This window comes from Saccopteryx leptura, chromosome 2 (assembly GCF_036850995.1).
Source record: "Saccopteryx leptura isolate mSacLep1 chromosome 2, mSacLep1_pri_phased_curated, whole genome shotgun sequence".
Lineage (NCBI taxonomy): Eukaryota > Metazoa > Chordata > Mammalia > Chiroptera > Emballonuridae > Saccopteryx > Saccopteryx leptura.
The window spans coordinates 22,394,931-22,418,490 of record NC_089504.1 but is presented as its reverse complement, the minus strand read 5'-3'; the positions used below and the strand labels follow the sequence as shown (position 1 = coordinate 22,418,490).

At 46.2% G+C, this 23,560-nt stretch overlaps 1 protein-coding gene across 1 annotated transcript in view; it reads left to right on the top strand.

Annotated features, from left to right (window-relative positions):
* Positions 1–23,560, top strand: part of SNX30 (sorting nexin family member 30) — a 107,127-nt gene that overhangs the window by 21,572 nt on the left and 61,995 nt on the right. The window contains exon 2 of the mRNA XM_066367452.1: positions 23,279–23,470. Within this exon, the coding sequence (XP_066223549.1) occupies positions 23,279–23,470 (192 nt within the window). The remainder of the gene's footprint in view (positions 1–23,278; positions 23,471–23,560) is intronic.

Below are 23,560 nucleotides of genomic sequence, written 5' to 3'. Positions count from 1 at the left end.
ATGAACTTAATTAATACTACTGAATTGTGCACGTTAAACTGGTTAAGATGGTAAATTTTGTGTTATGTGTATTTTACCACAGTTTCAAAAAAAAAAAAGAAAGTTGTAAACCCTGCTTGGTGCAGCCTAAGGAAGTCATTCTAGAGTCCTGAAAAAACTCCATGTGTAAGTTCACTGATAGCAGCTCCAAGTGAGGTCTCTAAGCCTCTTGGGGAGGGATGGCATGAGGGAAGGAGGAAATGGAGGCCAGGTCCTTGGACTTGCTCTTGGGCAGGCTTCCTTTCAAGGCATGTTGCTGATGACAGTGCAGTAGGCTAGACGGACTCATTTTTGTCCATTTTTTTTTTTTTTTTGTATTTTTCTGAAGCTGGAAATGGGGAGAGACAGTCAGACAGACCCCCGCATGCGCCCGACCGGGATCCACCCGGCATGCCCACCAGGGGCGATGCTCTGCCCACCAGAGGGCGATGTTCTGCCCCTCCAGGGCGTCGCTCTGCCGTGACCAGAGCCACTCTAGCGCCTGGGGCAGAGGCCAAGGAGCCATCTCCAGCGCCCGGGCCATCTTTGCTCCAATGGAGCCTTGGCTGTGGGAGGGGAAGAGAGAGACAGAGAGGAAGGAGGGGGGGGGGTGGAGAAGCAAATGGGCGCTTCTCCTATGTGCCCTGGCCGGGAATCGAACCCTGGTCGCCCGCACGCCAGGCCGACGCTCTACCGCTGAGCCAACTGGCCAGGGCCATTTTTGTCCATTTTTAAAATTTTTATTTTTAATTTATTGTGTTGGCATGGTTTCAAGTGTCCCACTCAATATAACGCCCTCTACACACCGCATGGTTCCCCTCATGCCCCATGCAAAGCCTCTGTTCCCCCCTTCCCTCCTCCCCTCCCCTCCTCCCCTCTTCTGGCTATTACTACCCGGTTGTCTGTACATATGTGTTATGGATATATGTTTTTGGCTAATCCCTTGAGCTTTGATCCAGTCCCCCTTCCCCTTTCCCTCTGACAGCTGTCTGAATGGACTATTCTTAATGGAGGAAGTGGGAGAAGAGTCACTTTGCAGATGGAGAATTTGACAGCTGCTCGAAAAATGCCCTTCCTCTTTTCTTTACTCCAGTTGCAGTCAGGACTCAGTGTTTGCTTCTGTTGTCAGTCGCTGTCACTCCCGAATTCGGGATTTTCCCAGACCCCTCCTGTATTCAGCTGTTCCCACGTGGCCCATTTCGGTTTTGGTTCCTCAACTCAGACTAAATTTGATTTCTTCTGTAAATTTGATCCTGTCTGCACATCTCTACTAGAAATGCCTCAAAAATGTTTTAATTGAATGATAACACCCATTTCTGTTTTCTGGCTTTTTTTCTGGGTTTATTCTTGTCTTGATATTTCTTTAATCATCTCCTTGGAATTTGGAGTGACCAGAGTCAAACACAGGGCTCAGGTAGGTCATCACCGTGTGGACTTAGAATCCCTCATGCTTTTCGCTGGCAGGGCTGTACCAGCCTGTTTAACCAGTCTCCCTCCTCATTCATTCCCTTTCCACCTAATTTCAGTAACTGCAGCAGCTATTAAATTGTGTGTTTGCTCTGTGCCGTATATCATGTCAGAGCCAACTGAGTTGCCCTTTCATTTTGTACCGGCCGTGTACCGGGCAGACATTGTTCTGTTGATGCGCTGCTGCTTAGCAAACCACTCCCAAACAACTAATTTATCCGTATCTCTTGTGGTTCTATGGGTTGCCTCGGCTATGTGGTTCTTGTTTGGAGCCTTCATGAGGTCATAAGAGGGCTCAACTGGCCTGGATGCCTAAGATGGCTCACTTGTGGGTGGTAGTTCACTTACGTGGCATCTCCATGAGGCTTGGGCTGCTCAAAGCATGGTGGACGGGTTCCTAGAGGATGTGTCCCAAGAATGAGTGTTCCAAGAGACAGGAAGTGCAAGCTATGAGGGGCTTTTTTTTTTTTGTATTTTTCTGAAGTTGGAAACGGGGAGGCAGTCAGACAGATTCCTGCATGCGCCCGACCGGGATCCACCTGGCATGCCCACCTGGGGGCAATGCTCTGCCCATCTGGGGCGTCGCTCTACCGCAATCAGAGCCATTCTAGCGCCTGAGGCAGGGGCCACAGAGCCATCCTCAGCGCCCGGGCAAACTTTGCTCCAATGGAGCCTTGGCTGCGGGAGGGGAAGAAAGAGACAGAGAGGAAGGAGAGGGGGAGGGGTGGAGAAGCAGATGGGCGCCTCTCCTGTGTGCACTGGCTGGGAATCGAACCCGGGACTCCCGCATGCCAGGCCGACGCTCTACCACTGAGCCAGCCGGCCAGGGCCTATGAGGGGCCACTTTTGTGTTATGTGTATTTTACCACAGTTTCAAAAAAAAAAAAAGTTGAGGGGCTATGCCCAGAATGGGCACAACATCACTTCTGCCTTATTCTTTTGGCCTAAGCATTCATGGGACCTGCCCACATTCACCAGGGGGGATTGATAAACTCCATCTCTTGGTGGGCCAGCAGCCAGGTCACATTGATGGCGTGTTCAATAAGAGATATTGGTATGGCCATCCTTGAAAAATTACAAGCTGACACAGACCCCATGCCGGACATGGAAAGATAACCGATACCAGGTCCATAGCTCTTCACAACTTAGTTTTCAGTGGCAGAGGCAGGTAGATAAACAGGCATTGATAGTGCAAATGATAAGTGTTACGAAAGCACTAGGCACAGGGCCTGATAAGAGCGTGGTAGGGGATAGCTAACTAGCTAACCCTGACTTGGCGAGTGCTGGCAGGCTGCAGATGGAGAGGTCTGCTGAGAAGGAAGGCGTCTTAGTGGGGATTTTTGGAGCTGAGTCTTGAAGTACAAATGGGCATTAGCGAGGTGGACAAGGAACAAGAAGGCGTCCCAGGAAGAGGAAGAAACGATGTGTAAGAGCTCATGGCACTTTGGGGGAACTGTTGGGGAGACTGAGGATTGGCAAGTAATTAGGTGCTGCTGGCACATGTGATGAGAGGTGAAGCTGTAGCAAAGCTGTGGTCCACCCTCGGGTTTGTGAGTCGTTGGCCTGGCCTGAGACACATAGTTGTTTCTATATCAAGTGCATTTGTGGGGAGCTCAGGTGTCTCCTTAGGGGTGATGGCTGAGCTGCTTTGAGGGATGGTAGCAAAGCAAGCCTCATCAACTCCCATTTTGGGGGATCCTTTCCTGGATCCTGTCCATTGTCCATCATTCGTTTCCCCTTCTGTTACTTAGTCTGGTCTTTGTTTCTCAATCTATAGTGCAAGCGAGCATGTTGAAAAGGATCATGTTTCCTGTTGAAGGACAAGGGCAGATAAGGGAAGACGGGTGGCAGTGAGTTGAAGGACCTACCCGTTGCGAGGGGCTCGGATGGGCAGCTCACAGATTTTCCCTCATCTGATATTCTCCAAGGCAGGCAGAGACGAGGACATTGTCCCCGTTTTATAGATGGGAAAGGGAAGCTCTCTCAGCTAGCTAGGAGCAGACATGGACAGGGTTATTTGTCATTGTGCCCCCCCCCCCCCCCCCCCTGCACAGTGCCTTCAGATACATGTGTATCTCCAGGACACATGTCCAAGGTGATAATCTTGGTTTAGGGCAGGAGCTAAATCATTTCAGGTTCCTAAAAGTACTGGATGTGTGGGTTCACTGGAGGCAGCTGGAAGTTCTCGTAAGCTTTTTACTTGCACTTTTGGGAGCCGTTATCTTCGCACCAGAACCCAAGAAGAATGGATTTCCTGCCTTTCCTGTGTGAACCCCTCCCTTGGTGTGGTAACATCATTATGCATTGAATTGAAAATGTTCCTCACGCTGAGTTTGAGCACAGCATTTGGCTGCCGCCACGAGTGGCCTTCACTTCCTTGGATAATTCTGAGGAGTATCTGCTTTCCTGGGACTGGAATTTCATAGTAAGATGAAATTCATCGGGTATAAATATTACCATCTGCCCTCAATCACGGCTGACAGAGGAAAAGCATTTGGGTCACTGAAGACAAACGGTACTATCGCCTTTATTTTTGTCCTTGGCATAGATGTTGATGACACTTAGACATGGCTAAAGATTGAAGAAGGGACTCTGGTTCTCCTATCAACATTTTCTCTTTAGTTATGGTCCGAGTCCCCTAACCACAGTGCTGTCACCAGCCGTCTTCTCTCTCTTGTTTACAGAGTCCTGCCTTGTTCTTTTGGTTCTGAACAGAGCTTTGAAGAAGCCATTTTATTTTTTTGTTTTCCTAAATATTTTTAGTTATGGTATAGGAAAAACAGCGTGACTTTAGAACCAGAGGCAATCCTTGCAATCTTAGCCAGTTTGATGGGAGAAATGATATCTTGTTTTCATCTTCATTTTGTTGTTTACTATTGATGTTGAACAGTGGTTCATTGGTGATATTTACATCATTTGTCCATTCATGTATCAGGCTTTTTATAATGATTTTCAAAACCTTTACTATATTAAACAACCTACAGTCATATATGTTCAAATCCTTTTCCCAGTTTGCCATTATCTTCTTATTTTTACTAATAGTGTCTTTTTGACGTAGAGAAAAGAATTGTTAAACCTGTAGTATTGTCTTATATGGATTCTGTGTTTGGTTTTGTGTTTAGAAAGCCCGTCCCAAACACAGGATTTTATATATTATTTGTTTAAATTAGGAATCAACAAATGAAGGCCAAGAGGACAAATCTAGCCAGCTGCCTATTTTGCATAGCCCATGAGTTAACAATTTTTAGAATTTTCAGTTTGGAATAATTGTAGATTTATAGGAAGTTACCAAAATGTGGTAATAAGATGGTCCCATGTGTCCTTTAGCCAGTTTCCACCAATGGTAAATCTTGTATAACAATCCCAGGAAATTGACTTTGGTGCAATCTGCAGAATTCATTCAGATTTCACCAGTTTTACATGCACTCATTTGTGTTTGGGTGCATGTGTGTATTTAGCTCCATGCAGTTCTGTCACACATGTAGGTTTCTGTAACCAGCACCGCCACAGAGTGCAGACTGCCCATCACTACAAGGTTCCCCCACATCCCTTTATGGTCACACTCACTTTATCCCTAACCCCTGACACCATCAGTCTAAAGAGTGATGCTCTGTTTTTAAATGGGTAAAAAAAGATTTATATATATATATATATATATATATATATATATATATATTACTGATTGATTTTAGAGAGAGAAGAAGGAAGAGAGAGAGAAATAGCAATTTGTTGCTGCACTTATTTATGCTCTCATTGGCTGATTCTTGTATGTGCCGTGACCGGGGATGGAACCCACACCCTTGGCGTATGGGGACAACACTCTAACTGAGCTACGCAGCCAGGGCAAAAAGATTTATATTTTGTGATATGGGAACATTGGTATAACTCAGATTTTGGTGTGCATCAGTGAGGTTTTGCTGGCACACAGCCACACTCAGTGTCCACCTATTGCCTGCGGCTGCTTCTGCGCTGGTACGGCACGCCTGGATGTTGGGCAGAGATGTGGGGCCTGCAGAGATGAAAACATTTGCTATCTGGTCCTTTACAAAAAATGTTTGCTCCCCTGATTTAAACCATCATCTAATATTCTCTTTTAAAATCTTGCATTTAATTCTTTACAGGACCTGCTACTTATTTTTGCATTTGGAGTTAGAGAAGGATATAACTTAATTGTTTTCTAGATGGTTAAACAAATTCTCCATCAGCATCTATTGAACCTTTTTTCCTTATTAGTTGAAGTTCCATAGTTATCATGTATTAAAAACTCAGATCTGTTTCATCTGATTAAGGAACGACAGGGTGGATCATCAAACTATTTGGGAATGATATATGTTACCCACAAGTTCGCTGGGGCCGAGAGGTCCTTATCCCCTGCATCATCGCTGACCGTTCAACCCACATGTGCCCATGCACAATGGCATCTCACCACTCAGGTTTATTTCTGCGTGCAGACGCTGTGGCGGCACCCAGGGGGAATTGCTGACAGCCAACTGGAGCTGTTTGTTCGTGGTTTCTGGTCCTTTAGGCTAGGTCTTCCCAGCTGGCTGGCTCTTGAAATCCCAGGAGAGCCGTGGTTGATTTATTTCGCTGACACTGGTGCATCAGGTTTGTTTGAGGAGACTCATGAAAGATTGCTCAGGACCAGGTGCTGGTGCAGGTTAAAGACGAATGTGGCGGTGGTGGGGGGCGTCTCCTGTCTGCTAGGTGCCCATTTAATGAGAGCTCCTGTGACCAGGGGACAGGTGCTGGAGGGCCACTAGCCTCTGCTTGTTACTGGCTGAGTGGCCTTGGGCCCACCCTCTAACCTCCCTGGGCCTGTTCTCTGTAGGAAAGCAGGAATAATAGAGGTCACTTCCCTCTCCCTCCCCACTCTCGAGCTATTTTAAGGGTTAAATGAGACATCACGTGTAATGCTTATACAGACAGTCCCTGGCAGAGCGTGTGAACTTAAAGCATTGGATTTTTTAAATTTACCTTGACTTCCAGGTATAATATATGTGTAGATTGCTGTGAAAAGTATGAATTTTTGTTACTAAATCCTTTGGTATTTCTTGCCCCGAGAGTTTGCTTTCTGTTTGGGATTGTACTGGATTTTTAAGTTAAATCATAGTCCAGGCTCCCGGGGCCCTCACTGTCCACCTTTTGCTTTTTGCTCTTTGGGTCATTGGCTCAGATGATCCAAGGAGAACCCTCTGGCCATGTTGGAGTCAGGCCACGATGACAGCATGTGGTCTGTTTGGTCATCTGGTCTCAAATGGATTCTGGTACAAAACTCCCCATGTGAGTGCCCACAGCGAGGGTTGCTGGCTTGTGACAGTGGAAAGTGACTTGAATCAGGTATCACTGAAGCAGCTGTCTAAAGGTGAATGGGAGGAATCCACCCTGGGTGGTAGCTCCCAGCTGGGTGAGAGTCAGGCACGCAGTGACCTTGCTTAAAGCCTTTGCTAAACAGGGTCATTTTGACAGGACTTCCCTCTTGTCCTGTGGGTGGGCTCTGTGGATTTAAGGACAAGCACATAGGGCTGTTGAACTGGGTTTGCTTCATTTTGTTAGTGCAGCATTTCTATCCTCTGTAGTTTACCTATGTCTGAAACATGACTCCCTGGTATGGCCAGACTGTTATTTTTCTGCTTAGAAAACATTCCTCAGTCTCTCAGGCCGTTTGACTTTAATACTGATGACACTTCTCTGTCCTTTCCTCTTCATGGCATCTCCCATGCAGTTAGGTCCCCCGGGGCGAGAGATTCAAACAGTACCTGGACTGTTACAATAGCTGCCTAACCGATCCCTCTCTTGTCTCCTGTTTCTTACCCTTTTTATTTGTTCTGTGTGCCTTTTCTAAACTCTTTTAATCGAATTTATTTATAATTGCCACTTTCCTCCTTAAAAGCTTAGCCATTGCCTATGGGGTGGACCTCAAGTTCTTACGATCCCTTAGACTAGAGTCTGGAACTAATCGCCTTACTTCCTGCAGCTTCCCCTGGGTGGCTCACGTCTGTCCATGATGACATTCTCCAGCTGTGGCTGTCGCACTTGACCCTGCGACAGTGTGGCTGATGCGGTGTTGCACGCCAGGGATGCCTTTCTTTTCCGTGGGGCGCTCGTCACTGTCGTCGTGGGCTTTCTCAGACACACTCCAGAGTCTCCACACAGCCTCCCTGGCCACTTGCGCCCATGCTCTTGCCATTTGTCAGGGAACATTAGTGGGTTCAGATGGTTTTCTTACAGCTGTATTGCTAGTAGGAGACTGGGGTTTAAACCCAGGCCTCTGGTATGCTGTGAAGCCAGCAAACTGCCCCCTCTGCAGCCTTCCACCAAGGGTGGAAGTGCACTTTCTCTACACTCTAGCGCACAGGTTTCTCCCTACGCGTGTATCTGTCACTTTATATCACATTGCTTTTGTCCTGCGTGTGTACCACACCCCTAATACTTGAGCCCTCACGTAAAGTCCTTGTCAGCTTGTGTTCCCCTGCGTCTAGAATAGTACCTGGCCCTCAGGGGGAACTTAGTAAGTGTTTGTTTGGATGAACACATGAGCGAATAGATTTTTTCCCCATACCCTCCAATTTGTGGTTTGGGGGAGTGCAGCATCCTGGAAATAAGGTGACTTAACTCTCCCATGTGTTAGAAAACATCTCGCTTTTGGTCTATAGAATAAACAGAAAGTGATCATTATTCTACCCCATTCCCTCTGCCATCTCAGAGACATACTCAAGGTTCTCATTACTTTGAGAAAGGTGCCTAAAATGTTTAATTATATATATTATAGGGATGCATCTAGAATATCCCTATATATTTTAATAATATACATATTAATCCTTTTAGCTGAATTTTGTTAAGCAATAACTCTGCCTAGGAGTGGCTTTGAGGAAAGTTAGCACTCTGTTAATTTATTAACACCTCCTCCCACCACAACAACCTTAACTGAAAAGTAATAGTATTCTTCACATTGGATGGTTGACATTTTTTTCTCCTATGTGAAGTATAAATAAAAGCGTCTTGAGCCTGACCAGTGGTGGGGCAGTGGATAAGGGCATCGACCCGGGACGCTGAGGACCCAGGTTTGAAATGCTTAGGTCACCGGCTTGAGCGCAGGTTCATTAGCTTGAGCGCAGGGTTGCCAGCTCGAGTGTGGATCATCGACACGATCCCATGGTCAGTGGCTTGAGTCCAAGGTTGCTGGCTTGAGCAATGGGTCACTGGCTTGGCTGGAACCCTCCACACTCCATTAAGGCACGTATGAGAAGCAATCAATGAACAACTAAAGTGATACAACTACAAGTTGATGATTTTCATCTCTCCTCACATCCCCCATCCCTGCCTCTCTTCAGTTAAAAAAACAAAGCGTCTTGAGAAATGCTTGCTGTTTACTGATCAGCTTGTGTGTTGGCTTCCAAACAAACCTCGGGATCTCCCCAAGCAGATGGGTACTCAGACCCGCCGCTCTGGCGACATGCGACAGCTGCCTCCATTCCGACTTTGTTTTCACCTCATGGGTTATAGGCAAATACGTTTGTAAGATTTTTTTTTCTTTATTCATCCTTTGATTTCCTTCCTCCATCTGTTTTTACCCCTCTGCCCTCTGTGCCTGGTCTGAAATCTTTCTTCTGGCCCTTATTCATGGGGCTCGTGTTGGAGGGCCAGGCTGACCAGTATTAGGTTCAAGGCCTTTTTCTTTCACGTCCTTCCTGCCTTCATTCTACTTTCCTCATCTGGTTACTTAGCTGTGAAACCCTTTGGAGTAGTTCTGCTCTAGAATGTCCTGGTCCTGCCTTTTCTTGTACCCTCTACTGTTTAGACTGCGCTCAGACCCCTGTTTGTTGAGTGCCTCCCTCCAGCCCCACCATAAAGCGATTAACCATGGAAATGAAAAGGAATGCCCCACGTCCAGTCTGAGTCGCGTCAGTAGGAATGTGGGAATCAGATCTGGGGTGACCAGGTGGCCAGGCTGGTCTTGAGCCAGGAACTCTACTGCACTTTTGAGTGGGAGACAGGTTTGCTTCAGGCTTCTAAAAAGGATGCTGAGGTTGAGATGGAGAAGGTGCCTCAGGCTTCGAGGTGTTCCACAGAACAACATCTCTGTGGGGAGGGGCCTAGTCCTGAATCCGGGCAGCTGTATTTGATGCCACAGAACTCGGCCTGGGAGAACCCTGGGCATCCTGGAGGAGAAGAAAATGAAGTGAATTTCTTTTTCAAGAAAGTGTGACCTATTAGAACATAGTCACATAGTTCCTTCTAATTTAGCAAGTTCTCCCCTCAGGTTAGTTTTAGGTTTGGGTTGAAGGTTTAAGGACATCCCCTCCCCCAAAGGTAGGGTATGTTTGTCACAAATAATTGACTGTGAGAGTCTTCCAGAGGGCAGTGTGAATTTGGGTAGCTCATGGAAATAGAAATGTACTTTTGTTTCCTCTTTTTGTTTGGAGAGACGGTTTAGAATCTGCAGCGCCTAACTTTCCCCCATTGGTATTTTTAGGACTCTAAAAATGTGATAGGTTCTCTCTGAAGGAAGATTCAAACTTGCATGTGCACATGCAAAATTTGCACATAATTTTGGTGCAAGGGCCCTGAGGATCCCAGGAGAAACGTCCCTGTTGTAGCGGCGCTTCAGGTAATTTTTGACAGAAGGACACGGGGTTCAGTCTTGCTAAACGGGCAAGGCTTTTAAAAAGACGCAGCTGAGCCGTGTGGGCTGTAAGTGTGGAATTAACAGTAACCACTTGGCAGTCGCTGCTGGTCGCTGAACCCTGCCCTGTTCTGTTCCTCACTTGAGTAGTTTCTGTTTTTGAAAAGGGTTGCTCTGGGGTGATGATTCATCAGCAGGCATTCGATCACCTAGCACATATTCAGCTCTGCCTCATATATTGTTCTGTCTTGGTCTTTGTTCTGAACACCAAAAATACCCTTTCCTGTAATTTTTTTGTAGGCATCTGACTTGTTTCATCAAACACCGAGTGCGTTCCATTTATTTAAGACTGTGTCAGATGGCAACACAAAAACGTGTAAACTAGGATTGGGTTTCCGAATATGAACAGATAGCATCGTTAAGAGGTATCAGAGACTTGACTTGGGGTGGTGAACACACAATACGGTATGCAGATGATGTATTATAGAATTGTACACCTGGAACCTATATTATTTTATTAACCAGTGCCACCCCAATAAATTCAATAAACTTCAAAATAAATAAACATAAAAAAAATAGGTATTGGATGAAAGTTGGGAAAGAACAGACATTTATTAAGGGATTACACTAGGGACATTGCTTTTTCTTTAATCCTTATACCCTCCATGTCATAGATGAGGAAACAGGGCCTCAGAGAGATCGAGCACCTCACCCCAGGACTGGTAAGGAGCAAAGTCAGAATTCAAGCTCAGTTATTTGGACTCTAAGCCCAGTTATTCGTTCCTTGCCTCTTCCATTAGGTATTAGAGTGGATGGAGTGGGATCGGGTGGGAAGAGCATAGAAATGAGAACCTTAGACAAAGTCTCCACGATAGCTGATCTTACAGTCTTTATGAAACGTCATTTATCCTCTGTTGATTACCACTCACAATAAAATTTTTCTCCATTGGCCTTTTAGAGCTCTTTATCTGCTTGTCTATCACTCACCTTCTTCCTATTTAGGACACAAGGAGAAGCATATGGGTTGTGGTGTAGCGCAGCCCTAGGTGAGAGACCGAAGACCTGGGGTCCTCACGTACCACGGGAGTGACTTACTGCATGCCACTTCTCAGCCTCTTCCTGTGTGAGACACAGCAACGCGGGTGATCTCTGAAGGGCCCTACACCCCAAATCCTTGTGGGATTTGGTGCAGAAATGTCGGTGGAATTATGGGTCTTCAGTTGCAGTATCCTGACGACATGTCAAGATGGGCAGAAAAGAGAGTCGGTTTTTAGGAAGAGTTCCATTCTTTTTAAATGTGTGCTTTTGGGGAGGTTTAATCCATCCTTTTAGAAAGCTGTCTGCTCTGGGGTTTGAGTCCCCCTGATGCCATGTACATACTCAACTAGCAGCAGTGGCAACTTCGTGTTGTGGGTCTTAGTTATCATTCAGTTAGGGCAGTAGGTCTCAAAGTGTGCGCCAGGGCACACTGGTGTGCCCTAGAAGATTTCCAGGTGCACCCTATGGTATTCCAGAGAAATATGTGCCTGTTGGGGACCAAAAAACCAGCAGGGTTTTTGGAGTTTAGATTTTTGGAGAACAGAGGTGTGGGGAATTGACTGCAAGCTGATAGTCTGCCCAACCCCCCACCTCACTTGCCTGATTAGGTTGCAAAAGCCTGCTAAGTTGTAGTGCTGGATTGTTTACACTACCCCCCATGTTCCCCAGAAAGACTGGAGGCAAGTTTCTTCTATCCTTTGTTTGGTGTCAAGTTAAGATGATATGTATGGTGGGGGTTTACTGCACTCAACACAATTAAGAATAAAAAAGAGAGGAATTCTTCAGTGTATTGACAAGGAAATGAGAGTTTGCCTTTCAAATATATGCCCAAACATTGAAGAAATCACTAGAACACATCAGGCTCATGTTTCTCATAAACACAAGAATGAAAAAACTTAACACATTCGTGCTGGGACTTGCTGAATTTACTAAATCTTACTAAGAATGTATTTATATATATAAAAAGATAACTTTTTTGTTGTTTATTTTTTAACCCCCCCTTTTTTATGAATTCTAAAAAGCATAACTCAAAAAATGTAACAAAAATGTTTTTTAATGTCAGAATAAATTTAATTTTGTAGTATTTATTTTGTTTAATTACCGTGAAAGCACACTTGGACTTTATATATTTTCTTTAATATTTGACTTAATTATTATAACATATTTCTCAGAAATTTGTATATAGTGTACCTACAATTATTTGTAGGATTTTAAATGCGCCCCAACTTCAAAAAGTTTGAGAACCACTGAGTTAGGGACAAACTTGGAAATGCGTCCCCTCCTTTGATGGCAGTAATTTCTCAGCCTGGAATGTCCATGCCATGCTCCCACCCTTGTTTTTCCTTCTGGCAAATTTACTCCTTCACAAGTTGTCCCAGCATCCTTTGCTTGCCTCCTGTCATTTGCTCTATTATAACCCATATTGTGTAGCATCGTAGTTAGAGGTTTTCATGTTTATGAGCCCAGCTAGGTTGAGTTATATAAACACAGATGTCATATCCTGTTTCTTTTGGTAGCCTTGCATCGACACTATCGCTGATGTGTGTTAGGTGTTTGATATGTGCTTGAAATAGTGGATCCTCCTTTGAGGGATTGGAAAGGACTCATATTTAAATTCAACTGAGAGTGAGGGAAAACCTTTGCTCCCAGGAATCACAGGAATGTCTGGAGAAGTGACTGCTAGTCTGGAGATTCTTTAAAAGAGCTGGGAACAGACACTGGACACTTAGCCTAGGAATGTGACTTCCATTTTGACCTCATGTGTGATCTCACTGGAGGTGTTGTTTTACAGCAGGCCAATGGCTGGATTTTACGTGAATGGCAGATTTACTAATAGTAGAAAAGCTAGGAAAACATTTTCAGTTCTAAACATCTTTATTAACCTTCAAACAAAACTTTTAAACGGGTAATCTCTTAACCCATATCTAAAGATAAAGAGTCTTTACCTCATAAGAAAAGGTCCAGAATCCAAAAAAGGAAAAGCTGACTCTTCAGGCAGGATTCTAGAAACCACCGGCTGGTGGGCCTTGGGCACTGAGATCGAGGTGCTGGTGCAGGTCCTTGGAGGTTTTGGAGAGTATTTGAGATAGAGATCCCAGGGTGGGTGGGAGGGAAGGAGGACTGAACTTCCTACTTATAAGCAAGTCAGGTCCCCGAATTTAGGACAGGTATGTAGTTAAGATGTGTTTGAATAATTCTACAAAAAAGAAAAACAAAAACAAAGATAATTCTCCACATCTTAAAATCTTGTATCATTTGTATTAACTATTTTCTATCTAGATTTTAAAATATTATACAGACATTTTAATAAATAAATGCATCAGTCAGCCTTACCGTAGTAATAAACACCAAAAATTCAAAGCTTTGCGGAGCCATTAATTTCTAAGTCGCTCCGTGTGTCGGTGGCTGCAAGTCAGTTGCTGTGCTCTTTCCCACAGGCGTCATTCTGAGGGAGCAGCCCCTGCTTGGGCCATGCCAGTTTCAAGGCAGAGGAGAGAGAGTAAGAGAGCTGGTGGAACCATGCAATGGCCCTTTTAGTGTCTGCTCCCGTCTGGTGTATGTCACATTCACTTCTGTGTGGTTGGCCGGAGAAAGTCACATGGCCGAGCTGAAAGTCAGTGGGGTGGAGATGTGTCCTGTGGGCAGTTGCTTGGCAACAGTAAGAATGTAAAATCCTCTAAAGGAAGGGAGTTAACAATTACACATGGTGATACAATCTACCATTGAGTCTGTGTCGTCTCCTTCTGTCACTGAATTGTATAGTAATGATTTAAACCTTTACATGAAATACAGTGTGTCTGTAAAGTCATGGTGCACTTTTGACCGGTCACAGGAAAACAACAAAAGATGATAGAAATGTGAAATTCTGCACCAAATAAAAGGAAAACTCTCCCAGTTTCATACCTATTTAGTGCAGTTCGATGTGGGCTCACACACAGATTTTCTAGGGCTCCTTAGGTAGCTATCCCGTATAATCTCTACAGACTCGTCACTGACTGATGGCCTACCAGAACGGGGTTTCTCCACCAAACTGCCGGTTTCCTTCAACTGCTTATCCCACTGAGTAATGTTATTCCTATGTGGTGGCGCTTCCGTTATAAATGCGCCGATATTCACGTTGCACTTTGGCCACGGATTCAAATTTAGTGAGCCACAGAACACACTGAACTTTCCTCTGTACCGTCCACATCTCAACTGGCATGGCCGTGGGCTGCTCTGCTATATACACGGTGTTACGTCATCATCTGCGCATGCACACATGCTGCCACATCATCCTACAGAAACTGGGAGGGTTTTCCTTTCATTTGGTGCAGATTTCACATTTCTATCATCTTTTGTTGCTTTCCTGTGACCGGTCAAAAATACACCATAACTTGACGGACACACTGTATTTCATACCCATTCAGATTTATCATTTAAAAGTGTTCTGAATCATTTTCTCAATATTATGTGTACTGAAATTTTAGATTAATTTTGGGGAAAACTGACTTCTTGCCAGGGAAGTGATGTGGTAGAATCTCATCACTTGCATCAGCTAGAGTCTCCAGAATGATTTGAATAATGGCGTGACATTCGGTATCAGAGTCTTGTTTCTGGATTTAATAGACACGTCTCCAGTGCTTTGCATACAATTTGCTGTTACTTTATTGATGATGTTTACACTTATGTCTAATTTCCTTTTCTGTCCTAATATTTTGATATCAAATATAGGTAATCCTTATAAAATGATTTGAAATATTTCTCCATTTAAAAAGAATGTGCTTTAAGAGTGTTTGAAGACAACAGAACTTGCTCTCTGAGGTTCGTTCGAGCTGAATTGTAAAACGTTTGGGGCTTAGCTTACCTGTCAGTAAAAGTTCTCTGACAACAGCTATTTACTTGGTTATTTACTTGTTTAGGTTTCTTATCTCAACTTAATTCCACTTTGGCCATATATTTCCCTATAAAGACATCTACTCGTACAGACTTCCTACTTTATTGGCATAGTTATTCATAGCACATTTTTATAATTTATCAGTATACATAGATATAAGACTTAAGTTACTGCTTGCCCGCCCCTACTCACTTTCCATATTGATTAGACTTCCTAAGTTTTTGTTTCTCTAATTCATCTTTTTTTTTTTTCTGAAGCTGGAAACGGGGAGGCAGTCAGACAGAGTCCTGCATGCGCCCAACTGGGATCCACCCGGCATGCCCACCAGGGGGCGATGCTCTGCCCCTCTGGGGCATTGCTCTGTCACGACCAGAGCCACTCTAGCGCCTGGGGCAGAGGCCAAGGAGCCATCCCCAGCGGGCCATATTTTGCTCCAATGGAGCCTTGGCTGCGGGAGGGGAAGAGAGAGACAGAGAGGAAGGAGAGGGGGAGGGGTGGAGAAGCAGATGGGTGCCTCTCCTGTGTGCCCTGGCCGGGAATCGAACCCGGGACTTCTGCATGCCAGGCCGACACTCTACCACTGAGCCAACTGGCCAGGGCCGCTCTAATTCATCTTTTAGAAGAAGAACATTTTGTTTTTGTTTATAGCTTTTACTCTTTTCTGTTCTATTTTTTTAATTAATTGATTTTTTCTTTTGAGAGAGAGAGGGAAGCATTCATTTGTTGTTTCACTTAGTTGTGCATTCATTGGTTGCTTCCCGTATGGGCCCCGACCAGGGATTGGACTGACAACCTTGGTGGTTTGGGTTGACACTCCAACCGACTGAGCTAACTGACCAGGGCCCTCTATCTGCTTTTTTTTTTCCCTCTGTTTTTAATTTGTGCTTTAATGTCTTTTTTATTCTCTCACTTTAATTTTTAAATTCTCTTCCATTTATTTTAAATGAAAGCACAACAGAGATGTAGCCTAGAGCAGTGTTTTTCAACCACTGGCTCTCTGGTCTGTAATCACTGGGTCTATAACCGTCATACAACATCAGGGTGGTTAACTCTTTTGTGGACTGGCAAGAAATTTCGGGCAGACTGGTCCCGGTCTGTGGACTGGTGGTTGAAAACCACTGGCCCAGAGTATTCTGTTTCATGGGATAAATATGTCTCAGATGAATATATTTGCTCTTGAGGACTGTGCTTCTTTCTTCATATTTTGATTTCTGGGTGTCTAGATGATGAGCTAATGCAGCTGGTTACATTTTCCGGGTTACTTGTATCTGATGAGGTACTAATGTAGGCCTGCTATTTGCCTCCCATCAGAACAAGTGAATTATTGGATCCCCTCTGTTGTACCTGATGTTAGAATTGTCTTCTGGGACCTTAGGTTGAGTTGAGTGATCAGTTGACAGATCAGTAGAGTGATCTGTTGATGGGGGAAGGAGTCAGGAGAAAGCAAGCCAGGGCCCTGCACCGTGGGTCAGGGAGACTTGACTGGTTCCCCTCTTGTCTGAATCTGGTGGAGCCTGGCTTCCTTGTTTTAGTTGCTCACCCATCTGGACAGAGTCCCCGACTTCATAATTTGCAGTCTCGCCTACTTGGTGCATGGTGGACCTGCCCAGGTCAGCCCACCCAGTTGCCTTCACGTTGTTGGGGTCTTTCTGTTGCATCTCTATATGCATCCTGGTGAGATGAAGCCATGTGGGTAGGGTGCCCTCTGCTGGTGGCCCTCACATGGTGTCACCACCTGTGCTTGACAGCCCCTTGTTGACACAGCGAGACACCCTGGTGGTCTTGCTGTGCCCTGTAGTCCGCCCTTCCACTCTGCACTGCTCTCCCTAGACAATTGCACTTTCTAATTAGAGTGGATGGGAGGAGTGCAGGATATTTTCTACTTCTTAGGTAACCTTGGTAACATGAGTAACCTCAGTTGTATGGGTTAAAGATACGTCTTCTTTTCTCAGTTGTGTCCCAATTATAGCCAGTAGAAAACCTATGAGAGTGGTGGGTGCCACCCTGTCCTAGTGTGTAATCTGGCACAATTCCAGGCACAGTTGATTTTTTTCTTTTTTTCCCCACTGGTCTTTCCCTCCCATTCTCTAGGTTGTTAAGTTAGGGCCCAGAGGATGGAAAGGGGAGAAAGCAAAGGCTTGTGCTGAGTTCACTGAGTATATCTAGCAGTCTAGATTTGTAATTTAAAATGAGTGTGTAACATTCTTATTGGTAACACAATCATTTCCTGGTTGTTGAGCCTTGGGGTTTTTCAGGAGTTCATGCTGTGTTCTTTGCTGTTAGGAACATCTTTGAACAGAACATTTTTGGGATTTTTCCTTTGAATTTATTCTCCAAAGTGGGCTTAAATATAACTTCATGACAAAGTCAGCAATCAAGAATGTTCTGTTCAGTTTGTATGGGACACATTCATTCTTCAAGCATCTCCCGTGTGCTGGTGGCAGGACAGGGTGTGGGGTGTGTGTGTGGGGGGAGAAAGCCAAGTCAGGTACAGTGGTGGGTGGGAGGCGGGGGTGGGGGAGAAAGCCAAGTCAGGTACAGTGGTGGGTGGGAGGCGGGGGTGAGGAGAAAGCCAACAAGTCAGGTACAGTGGTGGGTGGGAGGTGGGGGTGGGGAGAAAGCCAAGTCAGGTACAGTGGTGGGTGGGAGGCGGGGGTGGGGGAGAAAGCCAAGTCAGGTACAGTGGTGGGTGGGAGGCGGGGGTGGGGAGAAAGCCAAGTCAGGTACAGTGGTGGGTGGGAGGTGGGGGTGAGGAGAAAGCCAAGTCAGGTACAGTGGTGGGTGGGAGGCGGGGGTGGGGGTGGAGGAGAAAGCCAAGTCAGGTACAGTGATGGGTGGGGGGGTAGGGGTGGGGGAGAAAGCCAAGTCAGGTACAGTGGTGGGTGGGAGGCGGGGGTGAGGAGAAAGCCAACAAGTCAGGTACAGTGGTGGGTGGGAGGCGGGGGTGGGGGAGAAAGCCAAGTCAGGTACAGTGATGGGTGGGGGGGGTAGGGGTGGGGGAGAAAGCCAAGTCAGGTACAGTGGTGGGTGGGAGGCGGGGGTGGGGAGAAAGCCAAGTCAGGTACAGTGATGGGTGGGGGGGTAGGGGTGGGGGAGAAAGCCAAGTCAGGTACAGTGGTGGGTGGGGAGGTAGGGGTGGGGGAGAAAGCCAAGTCAGGTACAGTGGTGGGTGGGAGGCGGGGGTGGGGAGAAAGCCAAGTCAGGTACAGTGATGGGTGGGGGGGGTAGGGGTGGGGGAGAAAGCCAAGTCAGGTACAGTGGTGGGTGGGGAGGTAGGGGTGGGGGAGAAAGCCAAGTCAGGTACAGTGGTGGGTGGGGGGATAGGGGTGGGGGAGAAAGCCAAGTCAGGTACAGTGATGGGTGGGGGGGTAGGGGTGGGGGAGAAAGCCAAGTCAGGTACAGTGGTGGGTGGGAGGCGGGGGTGAGGAGAAAGCCAAGTCAGGTACAGTGGTGGGTGGGAGGCGGGGGTGGGGGTGGAGGAGAAAGCCAAGTCAGGTACAGTGATGGGTGGGGGGGGTAGGGGTGGGGGAGAAAGCCAAGTCAGGTACAGTGATGGGTGGGGGGGTAGGGGTGGGGGAGAAAGCCAAGTCAGGTACAGTGGTGGGTGGGAGGCGGGGGTGGGGAGAAAGCCAAGTCAGGTACAGTGGTGGGTGGGAGGCGGGGGTGGGGAGAAAGCCCAGTCAGGTACAGTGATGGGTGGGGAGGTAGGGGTGGGGGAGAAAGCCAAGTCAGGTACAGTGGTGGGTGGGAGGCGGGGGTGGGGAGAAAGCCAAGTCAGGTACAGTGGTGGGTGGGGGGGTAGGGGTGGGGGAGAAAGCCAAGTCAGGTACAGTGGTGGGTGGGAGGCGGGGGTGGGGAGAAAGCCAAGTCAGGTAGGTCTGCACACCCAGGGAGCCCTCATTCTCCCCTCAACTGTGAGGATGCCTTCAGAGCTTTGTCAAGCTCTTCTGAATTTTATTCCTTGAGATGGGAACTTTTAATATCTACTCTCTTAACAGCTTTCAAATATGCAATGCAGTATTATTAACTACATTTAATGATTAATCTTTTTCAAAGAGCCTTCTGCTATAGTTGGAGGACTAACTATAAGGTAGCAAAAATAAAACAGGAGGCTTTTGTGTTGAGCCACAGGGACCTCTCACTTCTCACATTCTGGACTTCACGTGGGTCATCGAGGTGCTGCTATATCCTACAATACCTGCTCCAGACACGGTCTCATCGGGAGGACTCCGAGGGCAGGGGCGCCTGGGTCATTCCGTCCACCTAACCCTCGGCCCTTTCCTTCTAAGATTCTCATATTTTCTCTCCACGTGAGGTCCATATCTTTTTTTTTTCTTGTGGGAGAGACAGAGATACAGAGAGAGGGACAGATAGGGACAGACAGACAGGAAGGGAGAGAGATGAGAAACATCAATTCTTTGTTGCGGTTCCTTAGTTGTTCATTGATTGCTTTCTCATATGTGCCTTGACCCGGGGGCTACAGCAGACCAAGTGACCCCTTGCTCGAACAAGCGACCCTGGGCTCAAGCTGGTGAGCCTTGCTTAAACCAGATGAGCTCGCACTCAAGCTGACGACCTTGGGGTCTCGAACCTGGATCCTCTGCATCCCAGTCCTATGCTCTATCCACTGTTCCACCGCCTGGTCAGGCGAGGTCCATATCTTGAGGGAAGTCATTTAGGGAATAACTTGTATTAAGACCCTTATGACCTGAAGGAAAATGTAAGCTTTCCCTGACTAGAAGCTTTTAAAGCAGAAGCTTCATGTTTACCCAAAAGGATTTACTGTATAGCCAGAAAGTAGAGAGGAGGGATAGTGTTGGGTTGGAAAAAGCCACACAAAGGGGATTCAGTGTGAAAATAACCTTGAACTAGGAACTGGAAACCTGGCTCAGCTCTCAGCATAGCAATGACTAGTGCCGATACATTTGAGCATGTTCCTCAGCCTTTGGGAATCTACTTCCTCATCAGTGGAGCCCATCTCTGTCCTGCTGACCTCCGAGGCTGATATGAGGCACAATGAAATACGAACATGGGAAGCACTGTGTTCACAGGTGCCGTGGACATCGGAGCTGGTAGCATCGCTTTTTAGGAAACTACAGATCGCTGTAGCTCGTTGGCTGTTTGTGTATGCTTAAATCATTTTCTGTGACACACCAGTAGCAAGAGCGTGAGTGCTTTCCCTGGTCACTTAAGTGCTAAGAGGAAAGAGCATGCATGCAGTATGTGACAAGATTCAGTTGACTGACTCTCCCCTCTGTCACCCCAGTAACTGATTTGAGGAATAGCTGATGTCCCACTGCCTGGCCAAGACGTTTCAGAGTTTGTGTGGGCTGTTCCTAGAAGGCTATTGGCTGATGTCCCCATAGCAGGGGTTAGGGAGGTTGGCCGGCAGTCACAGGAGATCTGCAAACAGTCACACACACACAGGTAAACTAGACACAGCTAGAGTTGTTGGGGACTCACAGTACTTAAGGATGCTATATGTATAAATTAACGATTAAAACTGTGACAGTTGCTTTCAGTGGAAGTGTCTTCAAAGTGTTGAGAAGGGAGTGACTAATTCTGCCAAAGAGTGGATCAAGGAAGGATGCCAAGAGGAAGGGACATTTAAGCAGGTTCCTGAGAGAGACTTGGACACCTGTACGTAACAAAGAGGAGGGGGCTTTGCAAGCAAAGGTCAGGGTGCGAACAGCATGGAGGTCTCCAGGAACTGGTGCCATGAGAAGCGAGGCTCCTCAGATGGGCCCGGGCCAGGTGGTGGGAAGCTGGTCTGGAAGCTGCTCTTGGCTTATCTAAGGATTTTGAATTCATTCTCGTTTTCTGTGCGGTGTTTAGCTATGGATAGGCCATTCTGGGGCCCGGTATGCTAGTGTCGATGACTGTAAGCGTCACACAAACACCCTTGCAGTGCCATGCATGGTGCCTGTTTAAATATTTACTGATATGATGGTTATCCCAGAGCTTCAGAGAAGATGTTGCTCTCAGGTCCCAGATGATAGGGTGAGGACGCTGCCCGCTCTGCGGTGTCAGATGCTGAGGAGGCAGTCAGAGTCAGCTGGTCCCTGCTGCGGCCAGGGTCACGGTCAGGTCCACACAACAAGCAGCTGCTCAGGGGTTCACCTTCTCTGCTGAGAAGGAGTGGAGGTGGGGTCCATTCTCGTAAGTACCTTCTGTGAAAATGGGACCCTAGCAACAAAAATATTTTCGATGTTGCATAATTAAGAGTGTGATTAAATGATCTGAGTTGGTGACATTGCTGTTGACCCCAGGCCTTGCTTCCCTCTCCCTGTCCCAGCCCTCTTCCCAGATGTCCTGTGGTTAGCCGGAGCTCACGGATATGAGCGCCAGGTTGACCTCTGATTTCCTGTATGTGCTGTAGTGTGGGGGCTCAGTTCGATCCAGCCTGCACACAGGAACAGAGCGTCCAGGCGAAGGAGCCCTTTACCCCCATCCTGGGAGCCGCTGACCTGCCGGTCAGGCTGTTGTCTGCATTCCAAAGTGACATTCAGAGGTTTTCACTTCTACACAGGCTTAGTTCTGTTAGCAAGCCTTAAAACCCCAAGACGGTAACGTTGAGATTACACCTTTTTTGATATGAGGGATGTAATTTATTCAAATGGTTTCCTACTTAGGCCTAAAGAGAAAGGAGTCCATAATTTCAAAGAATCTTTCCTTCCGTTTTCCCTGGAATTTGCTCATCGCCCTCCCACAACCCCCATCACACCCCCAGTTGTTTGTTTTTTTCTGTGGAAAATTATAAACATACACTAAAAAGGAGAGAATTGTGTAAATGAACCCGCAGTTACCAGCTTCAACAATGATCAGCTTTGGGGCCTCTTCTATTATCTGTCTCCCCACCTAACCATCCTTAATTATGGAGCAAATACCATCAGACAGCTTATCATTTCACCCATGAATATTTTAGTATATATTTCTAAAAGATGAAGACTATGCTAACAGAAGTTGTCACACCTAATCTCTTAATATCAGCAACAAACTGATCAATAGTTAAGTTTTCCTGAATGTCTCAAAGTCCTTTAACATTTTATTTGAATCAGGTCGCATTGCAGTTGTTCCTGGGTCTCTCACGGTGCTTGACATCTCTAGGTGCTCCCATCTCTATCTCTTTTTTTCACTTGCAGTTTACTTACTGAAGACACTGGATCTTTAGATTCATTTAGTGTAGATTTTGCTGACTATTCCTCATAGTATTGTTCGCTGTCTGCCTCACTCCTCTTTACTGCCTGTAAATTGGTGTTGTGTAGAGATTTATTCAGGACTCAGATTCAGTTTTTTGGCAAGCATACTTCACCGGTAGTTTTATGAATGAACTTTTTTTCGGGAGGCACATAATGTTTAATTTTCTCTTTGTGTTGATTGGCTTTTTAAATGTGTTAAATCCCTTAGAGAGTTCAGGTCTCTTAGTGTTTACCTGGGCCCAGATGGCGGTCTTGAGGTGGTTGGAAGGCGTATGTGGCTTGCTCACCGAGTTCTTTCTCTGCTGAGGGTCTGATGATTGGCGGCTGTTATGTTCTCTGCCCTTGATTTACTTGCTTCTGTTGCTTCCTCCAGTCCTTGCTGGGAGATGAATCGGTGTAAATTTGGTGTACAGCCCTGCCATGGTTTCTTTCTCTTGGTCATAAAGGACCTATTCATTGCCAGGCTCATGATGGTGCAGTGGATAGAGTGTCGGCATGGAACACTGAGGTCTCAGGTTCGAAACCCAAGGTCGCTGGCTTGAGTGTGGGATCTCTCCTTGAATAAGGGGTCTTTGACATGATCCCAAGGTCTCCAGCTTGAGCCCAAGGTTGCTGGCTTGACCCAGAGGTCACTGGTCAGATCCCCAGTCAGGGCAGTTACGAGAAAAAAAATTAAAAGGTCTTGTTTCGCTAAGAAACCTTATGTGAGAATAGGCTCAGATTCTTTGAAAGTTGTTTTTGTATTTAGAAGTGTTTCTTGGTTTGACTAAACCAGTGTTCGGCAAACTGCGGTCTGCGAGCCACATGGTGCTCTTTGGCCCCTTGAGTGTGGCTCTTCCACAAAATACCACGTGGCGGCGCTACCTTGATAAGGAATGTACCTACCTATATAGTTTAAGTTTAAAAATTTGGCTCTCAAAAGAAATTTCAATCGTACTGTTGATATTTGGCTCTGTTGACTAGTGAGTTTGCCAACCACTGGACTAAACTAGCTACTTTTGCTAATATTCTCTAGGTATATGTTTTCATTTAATTTAAATGATTCTTTTTTTCTTTCAGGATCTCATTTTGCCCAATGGTGGTACTCCAGCAGGCACCTCAAGTCCAGCTTCTTCCTCTTCCCTGCTCAACAGACTTCAGCTTGACGATGACATTGATGGTGAGACCAGAGATCTCTTTGTCACGGTTGATGATCCCAAGAAGCATGTCTGTACAATGGAGACATATATCACGTATAGGATCACCACCAAAGTAGGTCCCTTTATTATATTATGCCCGTGTTGAATGGTCTTGGAGAGGGGTCCTACCCCCAGGGTCTTTGCCTTTTCTCTCTCTCTCTCC